The 27,697-nt window shown below is 30.4% G+C and overlaps 3 protein-coding genes and 1 pseudogene across 5 annotated transcripts; 3 read left to right on the top strand and 1 right to left on the bottom strand.

The window, feature by feature from the left end:
* The first annotated feature begins 159 nt into the window (after positions 1 to 159).
* Positions 160 to 3,561, top strand: LOC100782051 (uncharacterized). 3 transcript variants are annotated; one of them, XM_041006409.1, is made up of 5 exons: positions 160 to 289; positions 1,065 to 1,176; positions 1,580 to 1,674; positions 2,068 to 2,312; positions 2,567 to 3,561. In XM_041006409.1, the coding sequence occupies exons 2-5, from the start codon at positions 1,147 to 1,149 to the stop codon at positions 3,376 to 3,378; spliced, it is 1,182 nt and encodes a 393-aa protein (XP_040862343.1). In that variant the 5' UTR covers positions 160 to 289; positions 1,065 to 1,146; the 3' UTR covers positions 3,379 to 3,561. The 3 variants fall into 3 exon arrangements, with proteins under 3 accessions (XP_040862343.1, XP_006590289.1, NP_001241484.1); XM_006590226.4 differs by lacking the exon at positions 160 to 289 and adding an exon at positions 321 to 481 and having other exon boundaries at positions 1,111 to 1,176; NM_001254555.2 differs by lacking the exons at positions 160 to 289; positions 1,065 to 1,176; positions 1,580 to 1,674 and having other exon boundaries at positions 2,071 to 2,312.
* LOC121173024 (WD repeat-containing protein 55-like) lies at positions 3,258 to 10,203 on the top strand (annotated as a pseudogene).
* Positions 10,204 to 10,466: 263 nt separating this feature from the next.
* LOC100808422 (TIMELESS-interacting protein) lies at positions 10,467 to 13,834 on the bottom strand. The gene is made up of 5 exons (XM_006590733.4): positions 13,373 to 13,834; positions 13,077 to 13,199; positions 12,245 to 12,344; positions 11,580 to 11,704; positions 10,467 to 11,062 (listed from the first exon to the last, which is right to left on the bottom strand). Exons 1-5 carry the CDS (start codon positions 13,712 to 13,714, stop codon positions 10,796 to 10,798), a joined length of 957 nt encoding a protein of 318 aa, XP_006590796.1. The 5' UTR covers positions 13,715 to 13,834; the 3' UTR covers positions 10,467 to 10,795.
* A 4,556-nt stretch (positions 13,835 to 18,390) lies between these two features.
* LOC100781503 (serine carboxypeptidase-like 34) lies at positions 18,391 to 26,546 on the top strand. Its single transcript, XM_003537720.5, has 10 exons — positions 18,391 to 18,699; positions 22,632 to 22,742; positions 22,922 to 23,017; positions 23,119 to 23,211; positions 23,538 to 23,626; positions 24,235 to 24,510; positions 25,200 to 25,336; positions 25,672 to 25,764; positions 26,006 to 26,111; positions 26,225 to 26,546. Exons 1-10 carry the CDS (start codon positions 18,450 to 18,452, stop codon positions 26,372 to 26,374), a joined length of 1,401 nt encoding a protein of 466 aa, XP_003537768.1. The 5' UTR covers positions 18,391 to 18,449; the 3' UTR covers positions 26,375 to 26,546.
* The last annotated feature ends 1,151 nt before the right edge of the window (positions 26,547 to 27,697 follow it).

Below are 27,697 nucleotides of genomic sequence, written 5' to 3'. Positions count from 1 at the left end.
TACAAAGGATAAAACCGGAATTTCGTATGTTAAGCTGAGTGTACCTGTAAAAATGTAGGGTGCCCCTGGCCGTTCCCCTAAAAATGCCCTTGAATTGCACTTGCACCAAACCCATGCCAAAAAAAAAAAGGCCCAAATACCAAAAACAAAAATAGCACCAAATTCCTACTCTCTTTTATCTCAAAAATTAAAAAAAAAAATAGAAATAAAACTCCCTGCAAGGATCACGACCTTTGCCGTGAAGGGCGGCGACGGTGGTGATTGTTCCGTGATCTCTTAGCTTTCAAAGGTTCATTCTTTTACTGTTTTCATCTTTGAATAATGAATACCCACCATTACTTTTTCGATTTGTTACACCCATTACCTGCTACCACACTTCTATGCCTTCTCATTTTTCTGGTGCTGCTTTGGGAGAATAAGGTTTCCGAGCAATAAATACTGGATTCATTTGATGACTTTTAAAGTCTTCAATTGTGTGAGTGTAAGTTTTCAAATGCCACTGTACATGGTAATAGATTGAGAAGAGGAGAGAAATAGTAGCAGGGAAGTGACTAAGGATGAGTTTGGAATGGGAATTCCCTCAATTGGGATGAGAGAATTGATTGCAACTAGAGTTCATGTGTTGTTCTTAGCATGTGGCAGATGGTTCCATTTCCCAGGCCTCCCTTCCTTCCTATATAGAGTAAACTGACTTGGACAATGCCATGATTCTGGTAGGCTTTGTTCCGTTGAATTTTGGAGAGCAGTGATCAAAATGTGGGTTACTATTGTTAGATCAACCAATTCTAGTAATGCATGAGGGTAAAGCTGCTGTGAGAAGCATCTTAATTTCATCAAGAGAGAAAGGGGTTAGGAAGGAGATAATGTAATGCTAATAAGTTGAATAGAAGATGTTTATAGAAATCCCACGTTGCAGCATTGAAAGTATAACGATTTGCTTATTCTTTTGTCGTTATTTCAGTTGATTTTTCTCTACCTGAGGTCTTCTTTGATTTATATTGCCCTGTTTAATTTTCGGTGTTTGATTTACACAACTGATTTGATCTCCTTTTTTTCTCTGGCAGTTCTTTTCCAGTATCTAAAATTTAATGTGCATAAAAATCTTGTTAGGTTGTGAATGGTAGCTTCTTCCTCCCCAAATCACCGATGGCTTTTTTATTTCAGAAATTTCAAGAGGTATCTCCTCGTCTTTTATATAATTACTTATTGCTGTGAATATGCCAAATTGTGTAAATTATTATTATTGCTGTTGCTGTTATAAAAAAATATGGAGGAATGACAAACAGTTAAAAATTATAATGTGTTAATCTCACTGCCCTTATGAATGGCATGTGGCCTTGAATGAAGAATGAACAAAGCTCATTCAGAGCACAATCTGTTTTGTTTGGCAAGTAGAGCAGAATCCTTTTTATATCATGGAAGTGCAATGCCTTATTTTTTGCAAGTGTTAGTTCTTACTAAGATTAGTGTTTTTGAACTCTCCATGGTCTTATGTTATGCTTAACTATGATATCTTTTTCTACCTATTGTGCATCCTGTGAAATCTATTATAACAATCTTGGTCTGAATTTGTTTTCAGGCTGTGAAAACCCTTGCAAAAAATCCTGCTTTTGCTAGGGATCCTAGTCAACTACAATTTGAAGCTGACATTAACCGCTTATTCCTTTATACAAGGTTGGTCTTTTTCTATATCTGAGTTTAACAATTAGTAGTAAGGGTGCATTAGTTTTAATTGTGAAGATTCATCCATTTGCTTTATTATCCATTTCTCACTTGTCCTTTTTCTTTTTTGGGCACCCTCTTTTCTTTATATCATGTTAATGGGACTTTTTTAAGTCTATACTTTGTTTCATGCATGAGAAATAACTTTTATAAACTCAAGCTCAGAATTCCAAGGCTTATAAAAAAACAATAAAAGAAACACAAAGAAGCATGGAAGAAAATGCAGAATGATTGAGTTAATTTTAACATTGAGATGTTAGATATTCAATTGTAAGATTTCATTGTGATGCTTTTTCTTTTTAACATTTTTACATATTTCACTCATGCAAAGACTTAAATATCCAGCTACAATCTGTTGGGAAAGAATGCTGATGAAGCAGATGCGGAAGAGATTATTGAAATTGCCAATAAAGCCTCTTTTGCTGATCAACAAATGCAAGTAAAAGAAAATGTTCATTCTCAAATCAAAGCATTTTGCACGTACATGGATGAAATGCTTCTTCCAAATGAAAAGAGGGTGAATGATCCCATGGAATTATCTCAGCAGGAAAACAGTTCACCTCACCATAGTGGGCTAAATTCTGCTAAAGGTAGGTGTGACCCACCTAATAACATTCCCGGTGATTTTGGTTTTGTTTTATCTTCCCCGTATTTTTCCTGTCATTCTGCAAGATTTTACCCGTTGCTTAGTTATCTTCCTTTTCTTTTTGATCCATGGTGGCATAGGAAATAACCTATTCTATAAACAATGAGTTTTTTTTCTTCATATTTTTCATATTATTATGAAATTTTCTAACAGTTGCCTGTTTCTTTATCATTTGTTATTGTTCCGCTTGTTGTGCAGTTGTCTCTAAACAAAGATCATATACCCAAGCAGAAGTTTCTCAGAAGTTAAAAGATCAACTTGGCTACAAGCTTAATGTTAAACCTTCTCAAATATCTCACAAGGATTCTGGCCAAGGTCTATTTTTAGATGGTGCAGCTGATGTTGGTGCCGTAATTGCCTTTTATCCTGGTGTGGTCTATTCTCCAGCTTATTACCAATATATTCCCGGATACCTTGATGAGCAGAACCCCTATTTGATTACAAGATATGACGGGACTGTCATTGATGCCCAACCTTGGGGTTGTGGAGGTGAAGGGCCGGAACGATTCAATGGTAGAAAAATGTTAGAAAGAAAGCTTGACAATGAAGGAGCTGAGAAGGGTTCAGACAGAATGAGTAAACCTTTGGAAGGTTCCCAGGTAGAAAATGACAATGAAAATGATGATGTAGAGCGCAGAAACCCGTTGGCCTTGGCACATTTTGCTAATCACCCCGCAAAAGGGATGCTTCCAAATGTCATGATTTGCCCTTATGACTTTCCATTGACTGAAAACAACATGAGAGTTTACATACCCAACATATTATTTGGAAACGCAGAAGTAAACATCAAGAGACTTGGCAGCTTTTGGTTCAAATCTGGAGTTTCAAGAAATAGTCAATCAGATGTTCTTACCCTGAAAACTGTTGTTCTGGTAGCAACTAGGAGTCTTCAAGATGAAGAACTGCTCCTGAACTACAGGCTGAGCAACTCTAAGAAGTGGCCAGAATGGTATGCTCCAGTGGATGAAGAAGAGGACATAATGACAGGAAAAGATGAAAGTAGCCAATGACCAACAGTTTTCTGTACGAAACACCTTCTCACATGGTGGCTTAGTAGTGGCATTTGTTCCTTAATTTCCCTGTTTTTGCATGAAACTGTGGTAGTTGTCTCGTCATTGTTTTGATAATAATCTCTAAACAGTCAGAATGAGTCGTATCTTTTTGTGATGGATGAAATGAAACTTTTTGATTTACGGGGTTGATTTTCTTTACAACTTTACACCATTTAATAATATTTTATTGCGTAATTTTATTTTAAAATTTACCATTGGATTATAATTTTTTTTTTTATATAAATTATATCTACAAAATTTTAGTTGAATGCTAAATTATTTAATATCTCAATAATTTTACTATTTTAGGATAGGAAGTGCGAATTGCATATAGAAGGGTACCCTTACATCCTAATCCTCAAACCATGGCAGGATTTTGATATCAAGCGTGTCAATTCATTGGAATTGGGAATAATATCTGCAACTTAAATAAATGTTCTAATTTTATATAATTTGTAATATATATATATATATATATATATATATGTGTGTGTGTGTGTGTGTGTATTGTTTTAGTCCCTACAATCTTCTGTTTATTTTGAATTTGAAAATAAAAATATAGGAATTAAAAACAAATTATTCACATACAAAAGAAAAAAAAAATGAAGACCCCAATGTGAGTAAAACAAAAAAAAAGAGAAATTTTACAAGGATTTATTTAAAAATAAATAAATTCATGTGAAACAAAAGAACCAAAAATATATTTAAGAAAAAGAGTCTTCAATGAGTAAATAATCACTTAAATAGCACACACTTAAAGGTATGTCTTCTGCAACTCCATTGTTTTGTTGCTTTTCATTGTTCATCTATGTATAGTATAATCCTAATCTACTTTGCATTGGTAAACAAACAGGTGAAGAATGGAAATAAATTTGGGGAAACTTGCATTTGACATTGATTTTCATCCCTCAGATAATCTTGTTGCTGCCGGTCTAATTACCGGTCACCTTCACCTGTATGTTGCTTTCGATTGGAGCTGCTGCACCTTCCATACCTAACTCATATTATTATTTATTATTTATACCTTTTTGCATTTATGATAATGATGTTTACTACAGATACCGTTATAGCCCTGATACTGTCCCTGTGAGGTATAAATTCTGAATCTTTTGGTTGAGTAATTGTTGGATTTTGAGTTTATTTTGTTTGCTGAGGTTTGGTGGTTTGCTGTTATTAGCTGCTAATTTTTAATCCTGTGCTGCAATTTTCTTTTCTTTTTTTTTTTTTTATTGTTTCAGGCTGTTGGAAGTCCATGCTCACACTGAGTCTTGCAGGGCTGCTCGATTCATCAACAGTGGACGTGGTAATGCACTTTATTATTCTTACTCTCTCCGTCCCATAATCATAATGACTGATGCTTAAGGTTTTTTCACACAAACCAAGAAAACAAGTATTTCAAAAGATTTAATATTTATTATGAAACATTTTTACCAAAATATCCTTGCTCTCTCTTAATTTTAATAAATGTATATTAAGACTTCCTAAATAACATTATTTATTACAGGACAAAATTGGAATAGATATTTTAATAGCTCATTAAAAAGTGAGAAAAGGCTAGAACTGAAGTCATTTTGGGACCGAGGGAGTATTATTTTTTTGTTGTTGTTTAAGATTTTATGTGGGGAGTTTGACTTTAAAATGCTTATTGTTATGGTTGTGTTTAGCACTCTTGACAGGTTCTTCAGATTGCTCGATACTGGCTACAGATGTGGAAACTGGTTCTACAATTGCCCGTGTTGATAATGCTCATGAGTGAGTTGATCTGCTGCAATTGCACATTTGCCGTGATTTGGGTTACAAAAGAATCACAAGTAGCCTGATTGCTTTAGGACTTGTATTTTATGTGGTTTTCGTTGTGATGCAGATCTGCGGTCAATAGATTGATAAACTTGACTGAGTCAACTGTTGTCTCAGGAGATAATGATGGTTGTATAAAGGTAACTTTTTGTTTTTGTTTCAAATTCTTAGAATTCGTATCTGTTCTGAACTCCAGAGTATTTTGGGGTCTGCATTGATAATATTTTACGTACTTATTCAATCATTTTTACAATATTGTATTGTAACAATAGATTGTTCACTTGCTTTAAAATTACTTCTATTATTATTATTATTATTATTATTTCTATGTAGTGATTATATAGATCTTTTTCTGAACTTTCTTGTGGAGAGGGATGCCTTATCAATTTATAATCGATTTATAATTATAAAAAACTTGATGTGTGTTATCTTACAAATTCATAGTTGCATTTAAACCATAAGTGCAAGATAATCATATATTTTAGATTTGAAATTCTTATAGCAATTTCCCCCCTCATGTTATTTTTGTATTGAGTTATGTTTTCTAATAGTAACTTTTTGTGGCTAATAATAACTGCTGTAGTCTGTAGAAATAAGAATACGTTTTCTAATTATGGTGGTTATCTATTGACTAGCTCGTCTAGCCCAAATTTTACTAACAAAGTTAGGTACATTCCTTAACAAATGCTTGTTGGGTTTATGGATGTTTATTTCTTATTTGAACCATTCTGTAATTGGTATTATCATGTCCAATGGTTGGGCTCAATCATTTAAGCATGACCTAACCATGCTTTAATTTTTTTTCCTTAATTTTTCCTCTTATATCCTGCAGTAATCACCTTAGAGGCTGGGGCTTACGAGTTACAGTTACTTAATACTGTTTTCACATTTTAACAGTGCTGTTTTTCCTTGTATATGAAAAATAATTTTCTAGAGAGCAAAAAGGGACACTTGATGCAGATTATTAAGCTGATTATCAAATTGTGCTACTATCGAGGGATCATGCAATTTGCAAGAATGTTAACTAGTGCTTTTTTGTTGATGTTTTAATTTTGAACTCCCTTGGGATATTATGGATTTTGCTTAAGTTCAAGTATGACAGAGTATATGAAATGTATGTTTAGCTAGAGTGACAATGATAATAACCTTGGGAGAACCACATCACAAAAGCTATCCATTTTAGTTGGTTAGCCCAAGGACCTTATAAACCCACACCAAAATGCCATACATGTGGAACACAAATCCCATACCTTGCTTTGGATCCTAAAATGCAACAACCCCAGTGTAGGGGTAAAACTTGAAGAACATACCTTACCACAAGTCACATAGTGTCTAGGGTCCATTATATAGTACGTTGGAGAAATAGAGGGAGATGTAAACCATAGGATTCAAGCTGCATGGGCGATATGGAAGAATGACTATGGCTATTTGTGATAAAGAAAAGGTACCACTCAAGCGTAAGGGAACATTTTATCCCATAGCTATAAGACTTGCTGTATTGTGTGGTATGCTAGGCAGTAAAAAACCAAGAGAACAAACTAGGTATAGAGATGATAATGCTGTGTTGGATAAGTGGACATACTAGACATGATAGGATTAGAAATGAATTCGTTAAAGAAAAGTTGGGGTAACACCTATTGTAGAGAAGATTTTAGGCCTACTTGTATTTTCCTTTTTGTTCTTTTCCTGATTGTGCATCCTATCAGAATTTAAGGTGTTAGATTGTCGTTCCCTGTGTTATTATGGAGGAAACTCCTTGTTAAGGGGAAACCCTGTGTTTGTACTCAAATTTGGCCTAAAAGCCTTATTAGTTCTATCTTTATTCATAATTCGGTAAGTTCATTTTGTGATTCTTAACAGGAGACCAAGAAAACTAAGGAGAAATAGTAAAGAAGAATTTGGAGGTCAATGATTTGTCTATAGGCATGATTCACTATAGAACATTGTGGGGTCATTTGATCCATGTAGCCAACCCCACTACTGGATAAAAGGCTTGGTTGTTGTTTTATTTTAAACTTATGCTTACCCTGTTAAGAAATTAAACTGTTGCAGTATGCTTGATGAATATTATAACAATATGTTTTTTAAAATTCTACTTTCTTGACCTATTGATATAGTCTAAATTCTTTTTTTCCTTAAACTCCCTTTTGTTGTTAAGTGGAGATGGGACTCTGTCTGTTTGCAATCTTTGAAGAAATACAGTAAGTTGTATATATGTGTTTTCTGGTTCCTTTTAGAAATATAAATGGTCTTTATTTATTGCATTTGAATTTTAACCCACCTTTTCATGATTTATTGAAAGGCGCAAGCTCGATCTGAATTTTCAGAAGATGAGTTGCTGTCTGTTGTTTTAATGAAGGTATCAAAGTCTATTCCCATGACTTTGCACTGCTTTTTTTTTATAAAAAAAATTAAATGTTTCTATGAAAAAAGTTCTATTAAAAAAGTATTTATTGAATTATTATTTTTTTAATTTTATGCTTTTATTCTTGCTTCCTAGGAGAACAACTGATTTTGTCTTGCTTTTAACAGTATGTGTTTTTAATTTCTATCATCACTTAAAGTACTTTATAGTTTGGCTAAATACCTCAAAAAATTTATTTGTTTTTTTTAATTAAAATGCATCTATTTATGATTTTTACAATATACCCAACAGGCTCTTAGTCAATTTCTTTCTTTGTACTTAAAGGTGTGCTCTGTTTGACACTCATCCTCTAAAATGATAACGACTGATATTTACATTTTTTGGTTGGGTGACCAGAATGGTAGGAAAGTTGTATGCGGATCACAAACTGGAATCATTCTATTGTATTCATGGGGATGCTTCAAGGATTGTAGGTATATGATGTGGAAGATGTCAGAATTACAGGATAGAAATGTTTCTTGTTTCTGGAGGAGAGGCTAAGAGACATTAATTCAATGTTCTCCCTTGTATTTTTTATTATATGTCTTCAACTGATGTTCTAACTAATTGGTTTCAATTCCAGTGATCAATTTACTGATCTTTCTTCGAACTCTATTGATGCAATGTTGAAGGTGAATCAACATGATTATTTCAGCTTCAGTAGACTTTTATATTTTTTTACCATTCTTTTAGGTCTTGTAATAAACTTCTTCTTTAATCTTATTCTTAGCTTAATGAAGATAGGATTATTACTGGATCAGAGAATAGGATTATCAAGTGAGTCTTTCGCTGTTTGAGAGCATTGTACCTCTTGTTTGAATTGTTCTTCAATCTTTTATTTCTGGTGTTCTCTCTTTCATTTATATTAATGTTTTTATTTATGTTCAGCCTGGTTGGGATATTACCTAACAGAGTTATCCAGCCAATAGCTGAACACTCAGAGTATCCTGTTGAGGGTCTTGGTAACATACAGTCTCTTCCTCTTAGCATTTAATTTGACTGGTTCAGTCTGTATGTGGACTCTATTGTTTTAAGCCTCAATTCCTTCTGTAGTTTTCCTGTCCTTAGCATTAATTCTATAGTTTTTATTGTGAGATGATTTTGGGGCTTCATCTATGATCTCCCCCTCCTCCCCTGTTTTCAGCCTCATTATTGTGTGCTTGAGCTCTAGAATGCAATTTCGTATGTTTTCATGTCATTTTCTAATTTCTGGCTTCTAGTTAACTTATGGTTTCTTTGGACTTGTAGCATTTTCTCATGATAGGAAGTTCCTTGGAAGCATTGCTTATGATCAAATGTTAAAGGTACTTCTCTTTCCTAATTGTCTAAAATTCACAGGAATTGGTTCCTCTGCTTTTTGGAACATTTATACTAGGCACTCATCATGCTTGTAATTGTAAACCCCTATCTGGTCATAACTTTGTTCTCAAGTTCAAGAACAATTACCTTAAATATAAAGAAGACTCTTAAAGTGTTCGGGATTTTCCAGCAGAGGGCTTATATCGAATGGTAGATTTAGCAATATTAATTGATTTGTCCAGTGTGGCTTAATTTGGATGGACATTTACAACTGGAAAGGGGACAGATGATGGTATGCAATGAAGTACGAGAGTTGGCCTAGTTTTAAGGCTCAGAATTATGTGCTTATTATGAGGGTTATATTATTTGTATTAGTAGGATGTAATTGCACCAGTTATAGTTTATGGTATGTAAATACAGAAGTTAAATCAATTAATTCATCATATGGTCCATAGAACTTAAAAAAGAAAAACAAATAACTTTTATTCTAAAAGTTTAATAGTTATGCAACGGTTTGGCTTAAAATATGGCCTATCAATCCGAGGCCTTTATTAATAATGGAAGGTGGATCACTGTTAAAGATGTGAATCATTGGTTTTATGTGTCTGTCTAAACAAGCATGTCTCTATATTTACTATATTTTTGTACAGATTATACTAACAAACTAGCCGTCTGAACCTCCAAGATTTTCCTGTTGTGCAGCTATGGGACTTGGATAATATACTGCAAGGTTCAAGAAACAAAAACAAATTCAAGTGGAGTGATTGATAGTGACGATGATGAGATGGATCTTGATGGTAAGAGATGATTTGCGTATAGATTGCCCATGACTAAAAACATGGTATGGATATTGGAAGTCTTTGTATATGTTGTGCTTCAATTTGTGTGGACAACTTTGCATTGCAGGGAACAAGAGAAATAATGGGCATGCTGTAGGGTGTTCGAACAAGTTCTTTGTAGATTTATAGGAGGGAGGAGATTTGGAGGCAACTTTGTTCAAGCCTATTAGAACATTTACGTGATTTCCTAATCAATATATTGAGACGCTGGAGCCACATGATGAACTGCCTGAAGTCTCGTTAAAGCAGGAGATGATGGACTTGGGTCCATGATGCAACAAAATACATGCTTGTGTTTTCTAGAAATTTATGAGATATTCAATATTGTTGTCACGCAAAGCATTATGCGATGTCACTGTTCATCCTACAAGGTTGTCTTTAGGTCCAATTTTGTATACAGTTAAACACCAACCTCATTTTCCAAAACTAATATATTTTCATCGACACAGTGAATCCCTTTTGACAAAGCATAACAATTCCTGATCTCAAATCGATACCTTGGTGCGGCATTACAAGGTGTTGCCTTCATGCCTCACCTCAACTCAATATGGGACAAAAACTCAGCTCACGCATGCCCACGTCCATATTCCTCCCTTTATAAATATGATGTTGAAAAATAAAATAAGTTCTTTGTAAACTTATTTACTATGGAGTTTACAAGAAGTGATTTTTATAATTATTGATTATAAATCTTAACATAAATAAAAGATTCTTAATGGAAATAAAAATATTATAAAACTAATTAAAATAGTTCTAGTCCTTGCAAGTTGCAACCATTGTTTACATTCTATATGTAAGTAAATTCTGAGCTTATTTTCGATATGATTGACACTATCATTGTCATGCTCTATAAATAGGGATAAAGTGCCCCCAAACAAAATAAATAAGCCCGCCGCTTGAAACTTAAACATGGAGCTAATAACTGTTACGACAAATCATGATCACAAACACCTCATTTAACAGTCACCAAACCATAAAGGATCAACTAAACCAGTAGTGAGACAACGACAAGTAATGCTTTCATTTACAATTCAGATCAAAGTTGGGAGGCCTGTGATAAGGCAGCACGCCTTTCTAGTGCCTTCAACCTATTTGCTTCCATACGAGCTCTTTGCTCTTCTGTTATCTCAGCTCGCCTTTCTAGTGCCTTCAACCTATTTGCTTCCATACGGGCTCTCTGTTCTTCTGTTATCTCAGCTTTGCCAGACTGGCTGGATCCATTTTCCTCTGATGTCTTTTCAGTTGCGTTACTTTCTGAAGCCATGCTAGTGCCAATCACATTGTGCATGGACTGAGAAGGTTCCTGTAATAAAAGAGGAAGGCAATACTGTCATTAAGACTTTGACATAAGCTCCTTGTTTACAATTTCTCTATGACAATTTGGTTCAATTTCAAAAGCTACTTATAACTGGCTACTTGCAACTACCGTTTTACTAAATTTACAGTTTTCACAGATAATGGTATCTGCCTCCATAATAAAGGCATATGAATAGACCAGAGACATGAAGAGAAGAAAAGATAAAATGATGATAAACCAATAGATGATTGAGTAATCTCTGATTTCTAATATCCACTGGATAAGGAAAACTGAACTCGGCTTAAACTTCTTTTCCTGATAATTCAGATTACTCACAATTTTCTCACAAATTTGTGAGAATCAGTATCCTTAAAAGATAATTATACATATTTCCTCCTGATTGATGTAGATAAATATTGATAATGCTTCTTTCACCAAGCAAAACATTCAAATGTGTTTTCACAAATACATAAAACACATTACATGATAATGAATGAATTTTGTTTAAAGTAAATTTACTTACTTCAGTAGCTTTATCATATATATCATTAAGCATATCTTCCTGAATGTCATTAACATTTTCGAATTCTGCAAACAAATCTGCCTCTTGATGAGTTGCTCCCCCATCTTCAGCAGATACAGAAAATCCTGAAGTAAGGATATAGAAAAGATTCATAAGGAAGTAAACAAATAAAACCTAATTAATTATTGTCAATCATCATAGCAATGTTCTAGTGAATTATATTGAATCAGATGGTTACCCTGCTTGAAATTAGTCCTGGGGAAGTTTGTCTAAATTAAGATCGAACCTAGAATTGGTCAATTTGCTAAAGGATCAAATTATCAATCATAAGATCCTACCTGTTGAGCAATTTAACAATTAAGAGATATATACATATACTTGAAGAAAGGAATTTGTAGTTAAAAATATTTCTGAACTAAATAAAGAGGTGGCTAAGTCAATATGCAGTCCTCATTAACCATACTTTGAACACCATCAACTATTTGAGTTGATTATTGATCCTAACTGAAAATAGCATGCAATACAATGTATGTCCTATTGGACGTTCTATGTAATTAATTTGTAATCACAGATCCATTAGAATAATAGGTAAAAACTTAAAACCAACGAGACTAATGTATCTAGAGAACTTGGTAGCAAGCAAAAGCAATGTATAAAGTAGATACCGTGCTCATCAGATGGAATGTCATGCACAACAGGTGGTTCACGCAGTTTTGTTGGATCTCCACCACTTGCAACTCTTTCTCTCAATTCTCTAAGGCAAGTCTGGTCAGAGTGCAGGAAAAAAACAGTTAGCAAATAGTCACTAAGAATGAAGACATCATATTAAAAGAAACAGCAGAAAAAATGGAGAACTTCATATTCTTATATCATCTAAGTATCAACTGAATTCAAAAACAATTGACTGAAAATCTTTTATGACAGACTGTTCTAGAAACATAGATGTTGGGTTCGTAGATTGAAGAATTTTCATCCTCTATGTACGACTATAGCTAATATGTACATATTTAGCATCAACAAACTACTTCGAAGCAAGTACATGTTGACTTGTTCCTTTGGATAGGTTTTGGTCACAATGGGCTTTGGCAGCTGTTCTCTTCAATCACTATAACAAAATTAAGGTTTCAGTTTGGTATACCTTTGTTTTGCAGGTTACCAAGGTGAAACTCAAATTTTAATTGAAGAACGACATCAAAAGCACCCAAGGAACTACATCTAAGTATTGTCCCAAAAATACCCACGTGTGATATCAAATTAATAGCTGCATAATTATCTGAAATTCACATGATAATTATGTACAATTTAACAACCAGGTTGATTAAAGTTAATTAATTTTCCAAAAGGAGGGATAATTAGACAGCGTGGGCAGTACACAGACACCTAACCTAACAGTGTGACCCTATACACTATCATACTTAATTTATATTTATTTATTCATAGTTGCATGCCAATATGTAACACTAAAGAAATAGACAGTTGAGGAGAAAGAGTACGTACCTTTACACGCCTAGTAGCAGCAACTTTCTCTACTTTGTGAACAAACTGATTGAAAGAGTAATAAGGGAGCAAGCGAGAGTGCCATTCGGTGTACAACCGAAGCAGATTACCCAAATCGCGAACCTAACACAAAGCAAGCACACGCATCATAAAACAAATCAAAGGATGCTTAACGTAGAGAGGAAAAAGTTACGAATAAATAGTTATTATTGTTAATGAAACTAAAAAAAAAAAAAACAGTGACGAATGTTACACGCCGTATGTTAAATTAAAAGAATAAGAAAGTGAATAATTACCTCGTGGCCGCGACCACGGTATTTGAACTCGCGAGGGAAATAGCGGAGGACGTAACCGAGGCCGTCGTCGGAGAGAAGAAGCTCCGGTGTGAGTTTGGGTTTTGTTCGGGGGAGCTTCTTGGGCTTTTCGGTGGCGGATCTGGACTTGAAAGAAGACGAAGAAGGATTTGGAGTATTGGGATTGGGAGTGGTGGCGGTGTTAGAGTTAGGGTTTGGATTGGGAGCGGAGAAAGGGCAATCTCGTGACCAGTGACCAGGTTTGCCGCACTTGTAACACCCTGTTGCGGTTCCTGCTCCTGTTCCCTCCATTTTTTCTCTGCAATCACTCTCGCATTGCACCATCTATGTTACTGTGGAAATTAAGTTGGGGTTTTCGCGGGAAATGGCGGGAAACGCAGTGTTTAGAGCATTTTGCAATGGGTCCATATCCAAATATTCCTGTTTGGTCAAACTAGCCATTTTATGCCCCCGTCAAAACTTAATCGCTCTTTTTTTTATTCATTTAAAGTAGTATTGTTCTTTTTATTTCATAAAATTCATGGAATTTTTAACAAATATATTTGAGTATTTTTTTTTTTAGAAAAAATATGTGAGTCTCAAATTTTATATAATGATCTTTTTTTTAATTAGTAATATTCTTTAACTGATAAAAAAACTCTTCTAATATATGTTTAAATTGGTGATTCAGCGTGGAAAGAAAAGGAATGATATTTTATTATATTTAAGTTCAAATATGTCATTAATACCAACAAATATGACAAATTTTTGTTTTAGATTTTTTAAGAAAATTTTATTGATTTTAGTGCTTTTAAATTTAATTTGTTTTGAACGATTTTTTCATTATTTAGTAATACATTCATTTTTTTCATATTGTGTATTCGATTACTAATCTTACTCTATATCTTAAAATATTTTAATTAATTTTAAAATAAAATAAAAATAATATACATTTAACTGAACACCATATTTTTTGTTATATGTTTTATCTTTTTCACCAAGAAAATAATAATTTAATCAACTATTTATGGTGTTTAGAATATTTTTTTAAAAAAAGATGAAAATAGATTCAAGTAAATTAGTCCGAGTAGACATGGAAAAAAAAGAAGGCTAGGAGATAATAAGTTATAAGTTAATTGAAGTGATTTATGAAAATAAATTAAAAAATAATACTAAAATAAACTCTTAGCTAAGCTTATTACAAACATGTTAGTTTGAGTGAAATTAAGCATTTTAAGTAACATCTTAAATTTAAGTCATAAGAATAAAAAAAAAATATTAACAAGTATACTTAAAACATTAGTTAAAAAACTAAAAAGAAATATATTTTTATTGAAAAGTGTAAAATTGAGTTGTCGAAGACTCTTTTTGTTTGTTGTTCTACTGTAATTTTCATAATAAATATTTAAAAAAAAAATTAATCGATGTCTTAATTAAGGATACTGATTAGCAAGATATTAAAAAATATATGATTAGGGAGAGAGACATGCTAAGTACTAAAAATGATTAACCTTGATTTTTTAAATTAATATTATGTAATTAAATGATGTTAATTGTTTTTCTTTCTTTTTTGGTTATATAATTGACTTTCTCATGGTATTTCCAAAGTTTGTTGCTTGATGAGTTATTTATTTTTAGACACCATTATTTAACATTTGTTACCATTGGAGTTTATCTAGTGTGATATTGGTGGCTTAAAATTAAGTTTTGATTGATTATATAAGTCAGGGTTGCTTATGTGTGAAAAAATATTTTCTTACAATTTAAAGATCATTCGAGGAAGACAATTTAATAATTGCTTAAAATTATATCATTAGAACAAAATATATATAAATTGTTTAATTATGATGTGACTAATTAACATAAGGTAAATGACTTAAAATGAATTGTTTACATTATAAATATGGAAGATGCTTTTAGTTAAGGAGAATTATTATTTTTTTAATTACATTGGAGACCAGAAGGAGTGTATACTTATTTTGTCAAAAATAGTTTAAAAAAAAAAAAGAATTAGTTGAGCACTTTTAGTTAGATTTATTTTTTGAATAAAAATTTGATTCAGCTGTTTAAATAAATATGTGCATGAATTGTCATAGAAGCTATCTGATTATATCATTTATATGGATAAAAAAGATCAGCATTTGATCCTTCACTTATTTCAGCCTGCCGTTTTGGGCCGGATTTGCAGGTAATATAATTTTGCCGGCAGAAAATTGGAATAGAGATTATTGATATTCTATTATTTCTTTAACCCTACTGATGAGGTTTTTCGGTTCCAGCAAGGCAGACAATTTTATCTTTTGTTCGTGGCCAAACTAGCTTTGGACATTTTTGTTGTCTTACTTATGAATGCGATGGCGGGGAAAGTCCTTCGTGTATATATATGTACCTTATGCATAGAAAGTACTATGTGGATTATAACTTGCCATAATTTTCAAAGATTTCAACCCAAAGCAATTGACCAGTCCGCAAACCATGTCCCTTCAATCCTTTTGGATCAAACAAAAGTAATTATATCATACTAAAGTTTCACTCAACCTCAAATATATATATATATATATATAGGAAGCTTTGAAAAAGTCCAATGTATATCCTCTCTTTGTAGTGAAATCAATTTAAACTAAACTTGTTTTTAACGTGAATAATACATATATAATTTAATTTTAAGGGTGTTGTTATATATATATATATATATATATATATTATTGAAATTAATATTGATTTATCTAAAATTTAATATTGAGAGATTTTATAATAAATATCTCTCAATCCAATAATACTTCTCTTAACTCTTAGTATGGTAATACCATGATAAATTTAAAATGTTCCTCTTAGGCGGAGTGTTTTTTCAATTTAAATTTCAGATATTTTTTTAAAAATTAAAAAATTGTCAGTTATCATGCAAAAATATCTATTATATAACATAGCTAAGAAAAATAAAGAATCCAAATAATGTTATAGTTAAACATAAAATCCTTATTAAATATACAATCTCTTATATAATTTGTTAAATCCTAATTAAATATAAAATCTAGATAAATCTCAGTTGAAAATCACAACATATTATAATTGTTAACTTAAAAAAAAAGTATTTTAGAAATTAAATTTCATATGTTTTAAATAAAAAATACTAATTACTAATTGTGCAAAAATCTCTGTCGTATGACATACCTGAAAGTATTCGCTCCTAATTAAACATAAAATCCTTAATCAAATATTAAATATCTTTAACAAATTATTAAATCCAAATATTATTTTAGAAATTAAATTTCATATATTTTAAATAAGTAAAATGTGTATAATATTTAGCATTATTAGTTCAGTCTAAAAAATTAATTAATAATATGTAAAAAATATGGATAATATAATTTATAAATAATTTATTATAACATTATCTAACACATTAATTAAGATAACTTTGAAAATAATAATTAAATAATATTTTTTGTAAAATTATTTTTCATAAATTTTAAAATTACAAATATGTTTTGTTATTCTTAATATTTTTATTTAACCTTAACAGTAGATAAATTTTCATTCTCTTTATTTTATACATTTTTTTATAGCTTCTACTAAAATATTTCCTTAATGTTGTGATATTAATCACTACAAGAGAAAGGGCTATATCACCTAGTTAAAAGAATGCATGCGTACCAACTAACTATATTGTTTAACATTTTTTTTAAAGGCTATAGTATTCAACTTTTAATTTATAATACATGCATATGTCAACTCATTTATTCAACATACAATACAATTATATAATACACATGCATATTATTTTTTTTCCCCTGATGAAAAAAGTAAACATGCATATTATATCTTAAAAAAAATACATGCATATTCTGTCAAAGAAAAAAAATAATACATGCGTATATTTAACTTAGTTGTTCAACATAAAAAAATAATTATGCATTTAATTCTATAATTACAACAATTTTCTCTTTTAATCTTTATAGTTTAAAATTTTATTTTGATTTTTATGGTTACAGTTTTTTAACTCTTTTGATTTTTACCGTTAAAGTTGTCTAACATAGTTACATTTATAAACTTTAAAACTGCTACAAAAATACAAAATTGAATTACACCGCCAAATGTTTTTCGGCAATTATGAATTAAAGATTTAATTATTTCTTCCTTTTACTACTTATAGTTTACAGGCTTAATTGCATTTTTACTTTCAGTTTTTTAATTTTTGATGAATTTTACCCTAATAAATTAATTTACTGCATTTATCTTAACTTTTAAAAAACTTATAAATTTCACTTTTGTCATTTTACTTCTAACATAATTATATTTTTTATTCTTAATTTTCTTTTTGCAATTTTTACCCTTAATTTTTCTGTTTATTAAAAAAATAACTGAAGATAAAATTCATAATTTTTTTAAAAAAATTTAAAGTAAAATTTTCCAATTAAAAAATTAAGATAAAAAAATACAATTAAATCTTATTTAAAATATCATACTTCAGTGCCTATAGTTACAATTTTTTAACCATTTTAGTCTTTATTAAGTCACTAACATTATTACATCTGAATCCTTCAAAATCAATACAAAACTAGAATTGACGATATAAAACAGTAAAAAATTATTACGGGTTAAAATTGATGATCATCACAAATCTCATTATATTAATTTTTTTAATTAACAGTTATTATTGTATTTTATCCTTTAAAGTGTATCACCTCACAAGTATCATATTTCTATAGATAAATTATTATATGGTGCATTTGTTATAGATTACATGTATTATTTATTAGAAATAAATAAAACCTTTTCCAAATATTTTATATAATTACATGCTTAATATTATTTAAACTCGAGAACACATGTTGTATGCCGATCACGTCTCTAAAATGTAATTAAGTATTGTTTTTGATAAATTAATTAAAAAATAATTATACATGATATAGAGATTGATCGATATATTGTAAACATATAATAAGGAAATTGGTTATGTAATTCCCACGTGGCTTTGGGGAATAACAAAATGTCTGTTTTCATAAGTCTCTTCACTATTTAAACCCAAAGCACCCCACGGCTGGTGCTGAGGAAGTGAGTCCAGAGACAGGGATCAGTTATGGCTCTGTGTTCAGTTTTTTTCAATTTTCTTCTTCTGCTTCTTCTTTCTTTCACCAAAGAAGCTTTAGGTGTTTCAGAGCAAGAAGCTGACAGAGTGCATGGACTACCCGGACAGCCTCCGGTGAAGTTCAAACAATATTCTGGTTATATCACTGTCAATGAAACCCATGGAAGAGCACTCTTCTATTGGTTCTTTGAGGCCACTCATAAACCAGAAGAAAAACCTCTTCTCTTATGGCTCAATGGAGGTACGCGCTTATTTACTAACTCAGTTCCTCATGCATATATTTATTATTTATGCAATCGTTTTTATTTAGTTTTCACTTTCATGACTAATACATAATTAACTCAACGAAACTGTGATGTTTTTAATTATCGTAGCATCACACACTCACACTCTCGCACACATGTATTTGGGTAAATAATTAATGGTATATATCATGCTTAATTGATATATTTAACCTAGTGAATCCCGAGTCTTATCGATTGATGATCTTGTGAATGATTGCGACAAGCAATGTTGGTAATCGTATATTGTCGTATATTAATTTCCCAACGACTGCGATATTGGTGATGGAATATATAAAGTTTGTTAAAGACAAGAAAGGAAAACTGCTAAAAACAATTCTGAAGCAATCATGGGGCCTTTACCTAAATTCAAGTAGTTTCAGCAAAACTCGTTTATAGCTAGCCTCATCAGATTCACAAGATGTAAAAGTAAATGCGTTGATTAGAATAAAATCAGGCACATAATTAGCGAATTGAATTATCATATATAATTTTCATATAACTCCGAGTGATCTCCAGGTCATTCCTTCGCGCAAGTCATGCAGCACTCATTGTCATGATGATTCCTTCCTAAATAATATCATGAAAGTACATCAAGATAAATGCAAACCATCATAGCTTCAATTAGTTTAATTAGGAAAAAAACAAAAAACTAAGAGGTTATGCACCTGCCGCTGCGCACATATATAGCATTATAATTATGCAGTCAACACCGTGCCCCTTGTGAAACAAGTTATGCCAAATAATATCGTAAGCTTGCCCTCCTGCACAAGAGATATTTACTAGAGTGTGTTTCTTGAAAGTTATTATTTCTAAGAATATGAATATGAATTTTCGAGTGTAGTATTCTTTTTTTTTTACATGATTGGAATGTGGTATTCTAATATTCTATGCTTGTTTAGAGTTTTAAAAAATGATCAAATATGTTTTTTATACTTGTGATTTATTCCTTTTTTAGTTTATTATCTTTTATTTTATTTTACTAACTAATGTTTTCAAACTTTTATTTTTGGTATTTATCGTGAGTCTAAGTATGTTAGTTTATCACATTATCATTTAAGTAATGATATAACATTTTATTAGTTTGTTATATTATTATTTAACGGATCAAGACTAATGATAAATATTAAAAACAAAAATTTAAAAATATCAAAGTATTTTTTAGAAAATAGATAATAATCTAAAAAATAAATACATTACAGTATTAAAAATATATTTAAGCCTTAAAAAATATTCTTAATTTTTGTTAATTCTTAGGAAAGTAATTAGAACCTAACTTATTTCACTTTTATTCTCAAGGTGAGGGAGTGGGAGAGCTGTATTCGATCCCATAAAAATGTGAAAAGTTGTTTTTTTAACTCACTCATAGCTTCCCTTTCATCTCTTATTTTTTATTTTAATTTTTTAAAATTTGAAAAATATTTATATAAATATTAAAATCCAGCCTAACACATTTTTAAGTATTTTTTGGAATAATATTTTTATTTTTTTGAAAAATACAATATCATACCTTAAATCAATATTAAATGCGTTATCTTTACCCAACCAAGTTTGATATGGTTATATTTGGATATCTGAAAAAAAAAGGTCTATTTGGATAAAATTTAAAAAAATACTTATAGAAAAAAATAATTTTTTCCATAAATTAATTTATAAAAATTCTCGCATATAACTTCACCAAGAAGATTACTTTTAAATTATACAAGCCAAAACCCACAGATCGACTATAAATTAAAGTTCGAAACCTTGGTTTATTTGAAAATATTGAATTGAATTTTCATTGTGCCTTTTAAAAAACTTCATTGGTAGATATAGATACTAGTCTTATCCATTTATAATCCAGTCCACGAAACTTAAGTTTTAGACTGATCAAATAAGTCTGATTTATGAAATAAATAAATTTTTTTAAGATTTATATTTAATTCACAAAAATCCACAAATAAATGGACTGATCGTCAGACCTAAATATTAATTTGAAAAAAAAATATTTTTTATAAAGAAAATGTGTTTTAGAAAGTGACAAATGTATATAACTAAAAGAAAAAAAAATTGACTTTATTTTTTATACTAAAATCTATTACACTAAAATATACTAATATTTTAAACACATCAAAATAACAATTACAACTTAAGTTAAAAGTCAAAATCTTACCCTAACAAATCAATAATACTTACCTATTAAATTTAGAAGGATTAAATAGATAGTCCACAAGTTCACATATAAAATTTGTTAAGTCCTTAGGCTTAATATAATAGACTAGACTCGAAAATTCAATATAATTATACAAAACTTTTAAGATAAAAAATCCGTTATCCACCCGATCCACGGAATTAGCGAGCCGATTCACGAACATGGTTCCATATATCCAAACGGTGTGTATGAATGTTACGGGACATAAACAATTAATATAGATGTAAGGATTTTTTTTTTCTCTTTTTGACGAGAGCAAACCAACTAATTTGCCACATCCATATTAAATTTTTACTATCATAAAAAAAAAATATTAAAATTCTACTCGTATTTGTTATAATTAATTAATGAGTTGTTTCTTGCACAATCTGCCAGGATGACATGTTTAATTATGTACTTAATTTATAGGTTACGTAATCCTTTTCCAAATTCATTTGTTTAACTTACCAATGGAGATAAAAATAAAAATAAAAACAAAACAAAAAATACAAACAGAAAAAACGGCCAAAATTCAAGACGAAGGTTGTGTACACGATATGCGAGTTCATTTAATTTCTTTGTGACTTCTAACATGTTATTGGCTCCCAGTTTGTTAGCTTGTGGACCAAGAGGTCGACAAAAACAAAAAGAAAACAACTTTGCAAAAAAAAAAAAAAACCAATAATTGAATATGGAGCAAGCATGCGGTTATTCAAAATTTGATCAAAGTCTTCAGTCAGTGGCTTCAACTTGCAGCAGAAACTGCCATAATAAAATTCCATTGAAGCAATGAATATTGCTTTGAACCGAAGTGAAAACCCAACTTTTTTTTTCTTGTGCTGATAGGAACATAAAGGCAAGAAAACTTTATATTAGTGACACCAGCAAAAAAAGGGGGCCAGGTATGATAAAACAAAATTAACGAAGCATGTGCATAAATAAAAAAAGGTTCTAACTTTTGAAGTTTGACTATGTTCTGCTTATTCGTTATCTGTTTCATCGTAATTTATTACCTTAATTACACTTTTGCTCATTTAGGTATCACAATGGTATAATTTTGATGTTCCATATTCTTATTGGTCAATTTAGATTATCCAAGCATCGCTTGTAAATGGAATATACAAATAAAAATAAGAGATTTTATTTTCTTGGCTAGTTTTAGAGATTTTATTTTTTTTGCTAATTGTAGAGATAATATGTGAACCACACCTCCCAAGTTGAGAATTATATTTTACAATATAAAAGTAAATTAATTTGGTCTATAAATTTTATATTGATAATCATTTTATAATGTAGTTGCGATTTCCCCATCTTCTTGAAGGTTGTTAAACTCCGCAATGATTTAATTTTATGAAAGTTAAACTCTTGAACAACTCCATGTTGGAATCAATGGATTCATTCAATTTTGGAACCGCAAATCATTACTGAGGCTTCTTTGCCTTTTGCTTTTAAATAAATATGACTTACTTTTTGTTTACAATGATAATAACATTACGAACTTTCCGAATTAGTTTAAATTTGCTTTTTCAATTCATTACGATTACGATATGTATGAAGCTTATATCATATCCTATATAATAGTACATATCATCCTTTATAGTTTATAGTTGTCACTTTCAAAGTTAGTTATACGTTACATCTGTAGTATATTTACTTATTTATTTATTTATTTACACTGATTCATTAGCTATTAACATGAAGAAAATGCATGAATGTTTTCAGGCCCTGGTTGTTCCTCAATTGGTTATGGAGAAGCAGAGGAGCTAGGACCCTTCTTTCCTCAGGACAGCAGCCAACCAAAGCTAAAGTTAAATCCTTATTCATGGAATAACGGTTGGTGAATTTAGATTCGTAGCCAATAATTTTTCACCACATACCAAAACATATATACTATACATGGTCATTAATTCTCATAAGTTGATTTGTAAATTTGGTAAATGTGTTTATTCAAGATAAACTATATGCTAGAAAAAGCAACGATCCTTAACCAATATAGTTTCTATTTTCTATAGCTGCCAATCTTTTGTTTTTGGAATCCCCTGTTGGGGTGGGGTTCTCCTACACCAACACCAGCAGTGATATAAGTGAGCTTGGTGACACCATTACCGGTAATGTTAAATGTTGCTGTCATCTAAATATTTGTAATTTTTTTTTTATCCTGCTTTTACTAAATGTGATTTATTGATGGTACGTTATTTTTCAACATCAGCTAAAGATTCACACACCTTTATCATCAAGTGGTTTAGAAGATTTCCACAATTCAGATCACACGAATTCTACATTTCCGGTGAAAGCTATGCAGGTATCTAGCAATGTTCTAAAACAGGCTATTGCTTGCTGCAACTCCCAAGTTGCTTCCTACACCTCCTTTATAACTTCCGGAATAAACAATGCAGAATGTAAAATTACATTCCGGAAGACACTTTATTTTTTTTTTACTTCTAGAATGACCAATTCAAAAAGTAAAAAATCATTCCAGAAAGGGTGCAGGAAGCAACTTGGACTTGCAGGAAGTAACAACCTCTAGAACACCATACATTTCTTTGCGAAAAGTATATGTAATATGATATGATTTTGGGCCTTAATTTCTTCATTTAAAAATAAATATGATTTGTTTTGACATTTCAGGGCACTATGTTCCGCAACTTTCAGAGCTCATTTTCGATAATAATCGCAATCCTGTCGAGAAAGACTACATTAACTTCAAAGGATTCCTGGTAAAATTCTCTCATCAACCCTGAACCACGAATATCATTTTTTCAATTATACTTGTGCCTGATATGTATCAAATACAGGTGCACATTGAGTGCAGTTGAATACTCAACAAAAATATTTTTGTTAAAAAAAAAATTGTACGCCACTTGACTATAACCTTAACAAGATAAGTGCAATTTTGAGTATACTTAAGTATACGTTAAATGCAACGTAAAAAAGAAGTGTAACTTAAATATTAGTTAAATATTTTTTTTCAAAACATTGACAACATAAAGTTTTTCTTTTTGTCTTTTTATAATTTTTCTATCTTCATTTTTTTATTTAATCAAACTTACTAATCCTTTTTTCTAAGATATGAGATTGGAGTTTGTTGATTTCTTGTGTCATAAATATTTTCATGACAATCAATAAACCTTTATTAGCATATTGTGATTTTAATTTTAAAAAATTGACATATTTCATTCCCATATCCTCATTACATAGTGATATCATACCTGTGTTCATGTAACATAGGTCAAAGCAAGGTCAAGGTATAACCAATCAACAGGAAAAGTCCAAAAGAAAAAAATGAAATCAAAATTAATTTGACACAATGACATTGCTTGTGCAGATTGGAAATGCATTACTGGACGACGAAACAGATCAAAAGGGTATGATAGATTATGCATGGGATCATGCTGTGATATCTGATGGAGTATACCATAACATTACAACCATATGCGATTTCAGCCTTCCAATTCTAAATCAAACAAATGAGTGCAATGTGGAACTCAATAAGTACTTCGCTGTGTATAAGATTATTGATATGTATAGCTTGTACACTCCCAGATGTTTCAGCAACACCAGCAGCACCAGAAAGGAAGCCCTTCAAAGTTTTTCAAAAATTGTGAGCTTCTGCCAACTGTGTTCTGTCTTTTAGTAAAAATTCCCCATTAACTAATTAAGTAACGAATTCTAAAATTCTATTAATATGTTACTTTTTTTAGAAAATATTAATATGTTACTTAAAGTATTAATCTTGGACAAAATAAAATAAACTATAAGTTTTAGGATGTATTTGATTTTTCTTTTAAAAAATTGTTTTTAGTTTTCAAAATGCAATTAAATAAAGGTTGGTGGAGGATGGTGGGCGATATAGAGCACATTGTGAAATTGTGAGAGGTTTAACAAAATAAAAACATAAGAAGAAAATGAGAAAACATCTGTTGGTTGTTTCTTTTTTTTCTCTCTCTCTAAAATACTTTTTTTAGAAATAATTCTTGACCAGTGTGAAATTATTTTAGAAACTAATTACTAAAACCAAAAAGTGAGAAGGAATCAAACGGACCCTTAAACCTACAAAGTGTGGCTGACATGTGACATGACATGGTTGATGGGGCTAACATGGGTAATACGTGATAATCATGTAACAAAGTTAATCATTTGGTGCCAAGACATACTACTTTATAAATTAGTCATTGTATAGAGAAACGATAACTAAGTTTTAGTCCTTATACTACCTAATTAACTATTAGTCCTAGAAGAGATCGATTTGCTACATCTTATAGAGCATGTTGGCCTTTTTGATTTGAACAGGATGGGTGGCACAGAAAATCAGCTGGATATGATCCTTGTGCATCCGATTATACTGAAGCGTACCTAAATAGGCCAGAAGTCCAAAAGGCATTACATGCCAATGTCACCAAAATTCCATATCCATGGACTCATTGCAGGTTTTGCTCCAACATTCCTTTTTTTTTTTTTCTGTTTTTCTTTTCTTTTCTAATTACAACATTTATTTATGCTATTGATTAACTTGAGTTTTAGGCGTTAAAATGATCTTAGTTGGTTGAACAAAATACACGAGTTATTGTAAACATTTGACAGTGTCTTTGATTCTTCCCGATAAAAACAAACTTCAGCTTAAGGTTAACATTACATATTGAAAAATATCATTAAACCAATCTTAACTCGTGCTATATTTATTATTATCACATAGGTGATAGGTAGATAATCAGAAATAAAATATGTGTTGATGTTGTCTATCTGATCTTGTGCTTGTCCTTAGCGATAATATCACATTTTGGAATGACTCACCACAGTCCATGCTTCCTGTCATCAAGAAGCTTATTGCTGGTGGTATTCGCATTTGGGTTTACAGGTACACATACACTACTACATACATTACTGCAAAATATTTGTTAGTCCCTTTTGAAAAGTAGAGAAAACTAATTGATTTTAACTAGCTAATTCAACTCGCGGAACTCGAAAGTTCAAATTTAAGCAGTGATGGTTAGTTATATGCTCAGTATCGTAAAAGAAGTACTATTCTTTGTTTCTGTTTTATAATTATGAATTTAATTCTTCATATACTAATTTACTTTATTCCTTTCTTTGTAAAGTGGAGATACCGATGGAAGAATTCCCGTGACTTCAACAAGATACACTCTTAGAAAGTTGGGGCTTGGGATCGTCGAAGATTGGACTCCCTGGTATACCAGCAAGCAGGTAAAAATCACATTTGAGATTTCTTCATTAATCCAAACATAATATAGGCTGAATTTGTGTCTTATTAAAATATATATGTATTCCAAATTTATGAAGAAACATTTTTTTGACAGGTGGGAGGATGGACCATTGCTTACGATGGACTTACTTTTGTTACCATAAGAGGTGCTGGTCATCAAGTTCCTACTTTCACACCCAAGCAAGCTCTGCAGTTGGTTCGACACTTCCTAGCAAATAAGAAATTACCATCTCAACCAATTTAATCACTTTTCTTTTAATTTATCATTTTGAAGTTTGTTTCTGATTAAGAATGGATATTTCTTGTTTCTGGGTTTCAAAAAGCCCACTTGTGTTCTATTTTTAATTTTCAATTATTTCATAAGACTCTTCTGAAGTATGAATTGCATCATATCCATATATAAAATTTAATGTCTACCTATTAGCAGTATAAAATAATTTTATTATCTCTAATCAGAAATTATCCTTTAAATATTTAAATGTAATTATTTTAAAAATAAATAAATTAATCATATATGATAAATGATGATTAAATGAATATGTAAAACTTTTTATAACAACTTAATTTTTTTCTCTTATATATATATATATATATCACAAATTATTTTATCCCGGATGTTATATGGTTATCTTTCCGTACGTTAAAATATCATGCACTACTCAAGAATTGAGACTGAGAGTAATTTATAAACATTTTTTCCTTTGAAAGTTGAGATGCTTTTAAATAAGGACAAAATATAATGAAGAACTAAAATAAATCATACCTCAAATGTAATGACTAAAACGATATGATGTATAAAATTTTAATGTACAAGAGGAGAAATTATGAGTATATTTTTTTTTCTTATCAACTCATAATCTCACATTCAATAAATATTTAATTCGACCAAAGAGGCGGATATTATGTATTCACATGGGACCATAACCACTCCTGGTAAGTAAAAAAGCATATATATCTTATTATCCACTGCCCAATAATCCTCTCAATGTTCCTTTGATTTATGTTTTTGGGACAAGAAATAATCATGGGTAAAATAATCATGGGAATGTGATGGATTATAGTAATATTTTTTGGACACTATTTTTTTGACTTTCGTGTGAGTTGTTATATTTATACCTACAGTATTTTAGACACATTTGTATATTTTTTTAACAACTTTAATAATAAGGATATTTCAGTAACCATTATACATATTTCTAAGAAAAAAATGTCAAACAAAAACATGTTTTAATTATTTATAATCATATAAGAATATTCAAAATCATTTTTAATAGTTAATTAAACATATTTTGATAAATAAGTGTATGCAAAAATATCTATTGTAAAACACACTAAAATTATTTATAACTACGCAATAAAAAGTTCTATATAATTTCCCAATTAAACATAAATCACTTATTAAATATAAAATATATTAAATAAATTATTAAATATAATTATTTTTTAAAACTAAATTTATACATTTTAAATAAATAAATAAATTTTTTTATTACTTTTATGAAAAAAATATTGACTTAAATATTTTGTTTTAGAAATTAAATTTCAGATATTTAAGTAAAGAAAATAA

Source organism: Glycine max, chromosome 11 (genome assembly GCF_000004515.6).
Source record: "Glycine max cultivar Williams 82 chromosome 11, Glycine_max_v4.0, whole genome shotgun sequence".
Lineage (NCBI taxonomy): Eukaryota > Viridiplantae > Streptophyta > Magnoliopsida > Fabales > Fabaceae > Glycine > Glycine max.
This window is presented reverse-complemented; position numbering and strand designations above follow the sequence as displayed.

Excerpts from the sequence above, each read along its gene's own strand:
- LOC100782051 (XM_006590226.4), top strand. The coding sequence starts at position 452 with ATGACTTTTAAAGTCTTCAATTGTGTGAGT. Across the intron at positions 482-1,110 it reads AAGTCTTCAATTGTGTGAGT|GTTGTGAATGGTAGCTTCTT; the intron begins GTAAGTTTTCAA and ends AAATCTTGTTAG. Across the intron at positions 1,675-2,067 it reads CGCTTATTCCTTTATACAAG|CTACAATCTGTTGGGAAAGA; the intron begins GTTGGTCTTTTT and ends TTAAATATCCAG.
- LOC100808422 (XM_006590733.4), bottom strand. The coding sequence starts at position 13,714 with ATGGTGCAATGCGAGAGTGATTGCAGAGAAAAAATGGAGGGAACAGGA. Across the intron at positions 11,705-12,244 it reads CATTCCATCTGATGAGCACG|GATTTTCTGTATCTGCTGAA; the intron begins GTATCTACTTTA and ends TCCTTACTTCAG. Across the intron at positions 11,063-11,579 it reads TATATGATAAAGCTACTGAA|GAACCTTCTCAGTCCATGCA; the intron begins GTAAGTAAATTT and ends CTTTTATTACAG.
- LOC100781503 (XM_003537720.5), top strand. The coding sequence starts at position 18,450 with ATGGCTCTGTGTTCAGTTTTTTTCAATTTTCTTCTTCTGCTTCTTCTT. Across the intron at positions 22,743-22,921 it reads TCCTTATTCATGGAATAACG|CTGCCAATCTTTTGTTTTTG; the intron begins GTTGGTGAATTT and ends TATTTTCTATAG. Across the intron at positions 24,511-25,199 it reads TTCAAAGTTTTTCAAAAATT|GATGGGTGGCACAGAAAATC; the intron begins GTGAGCTTCTGC and ends TGATTTGAACAG.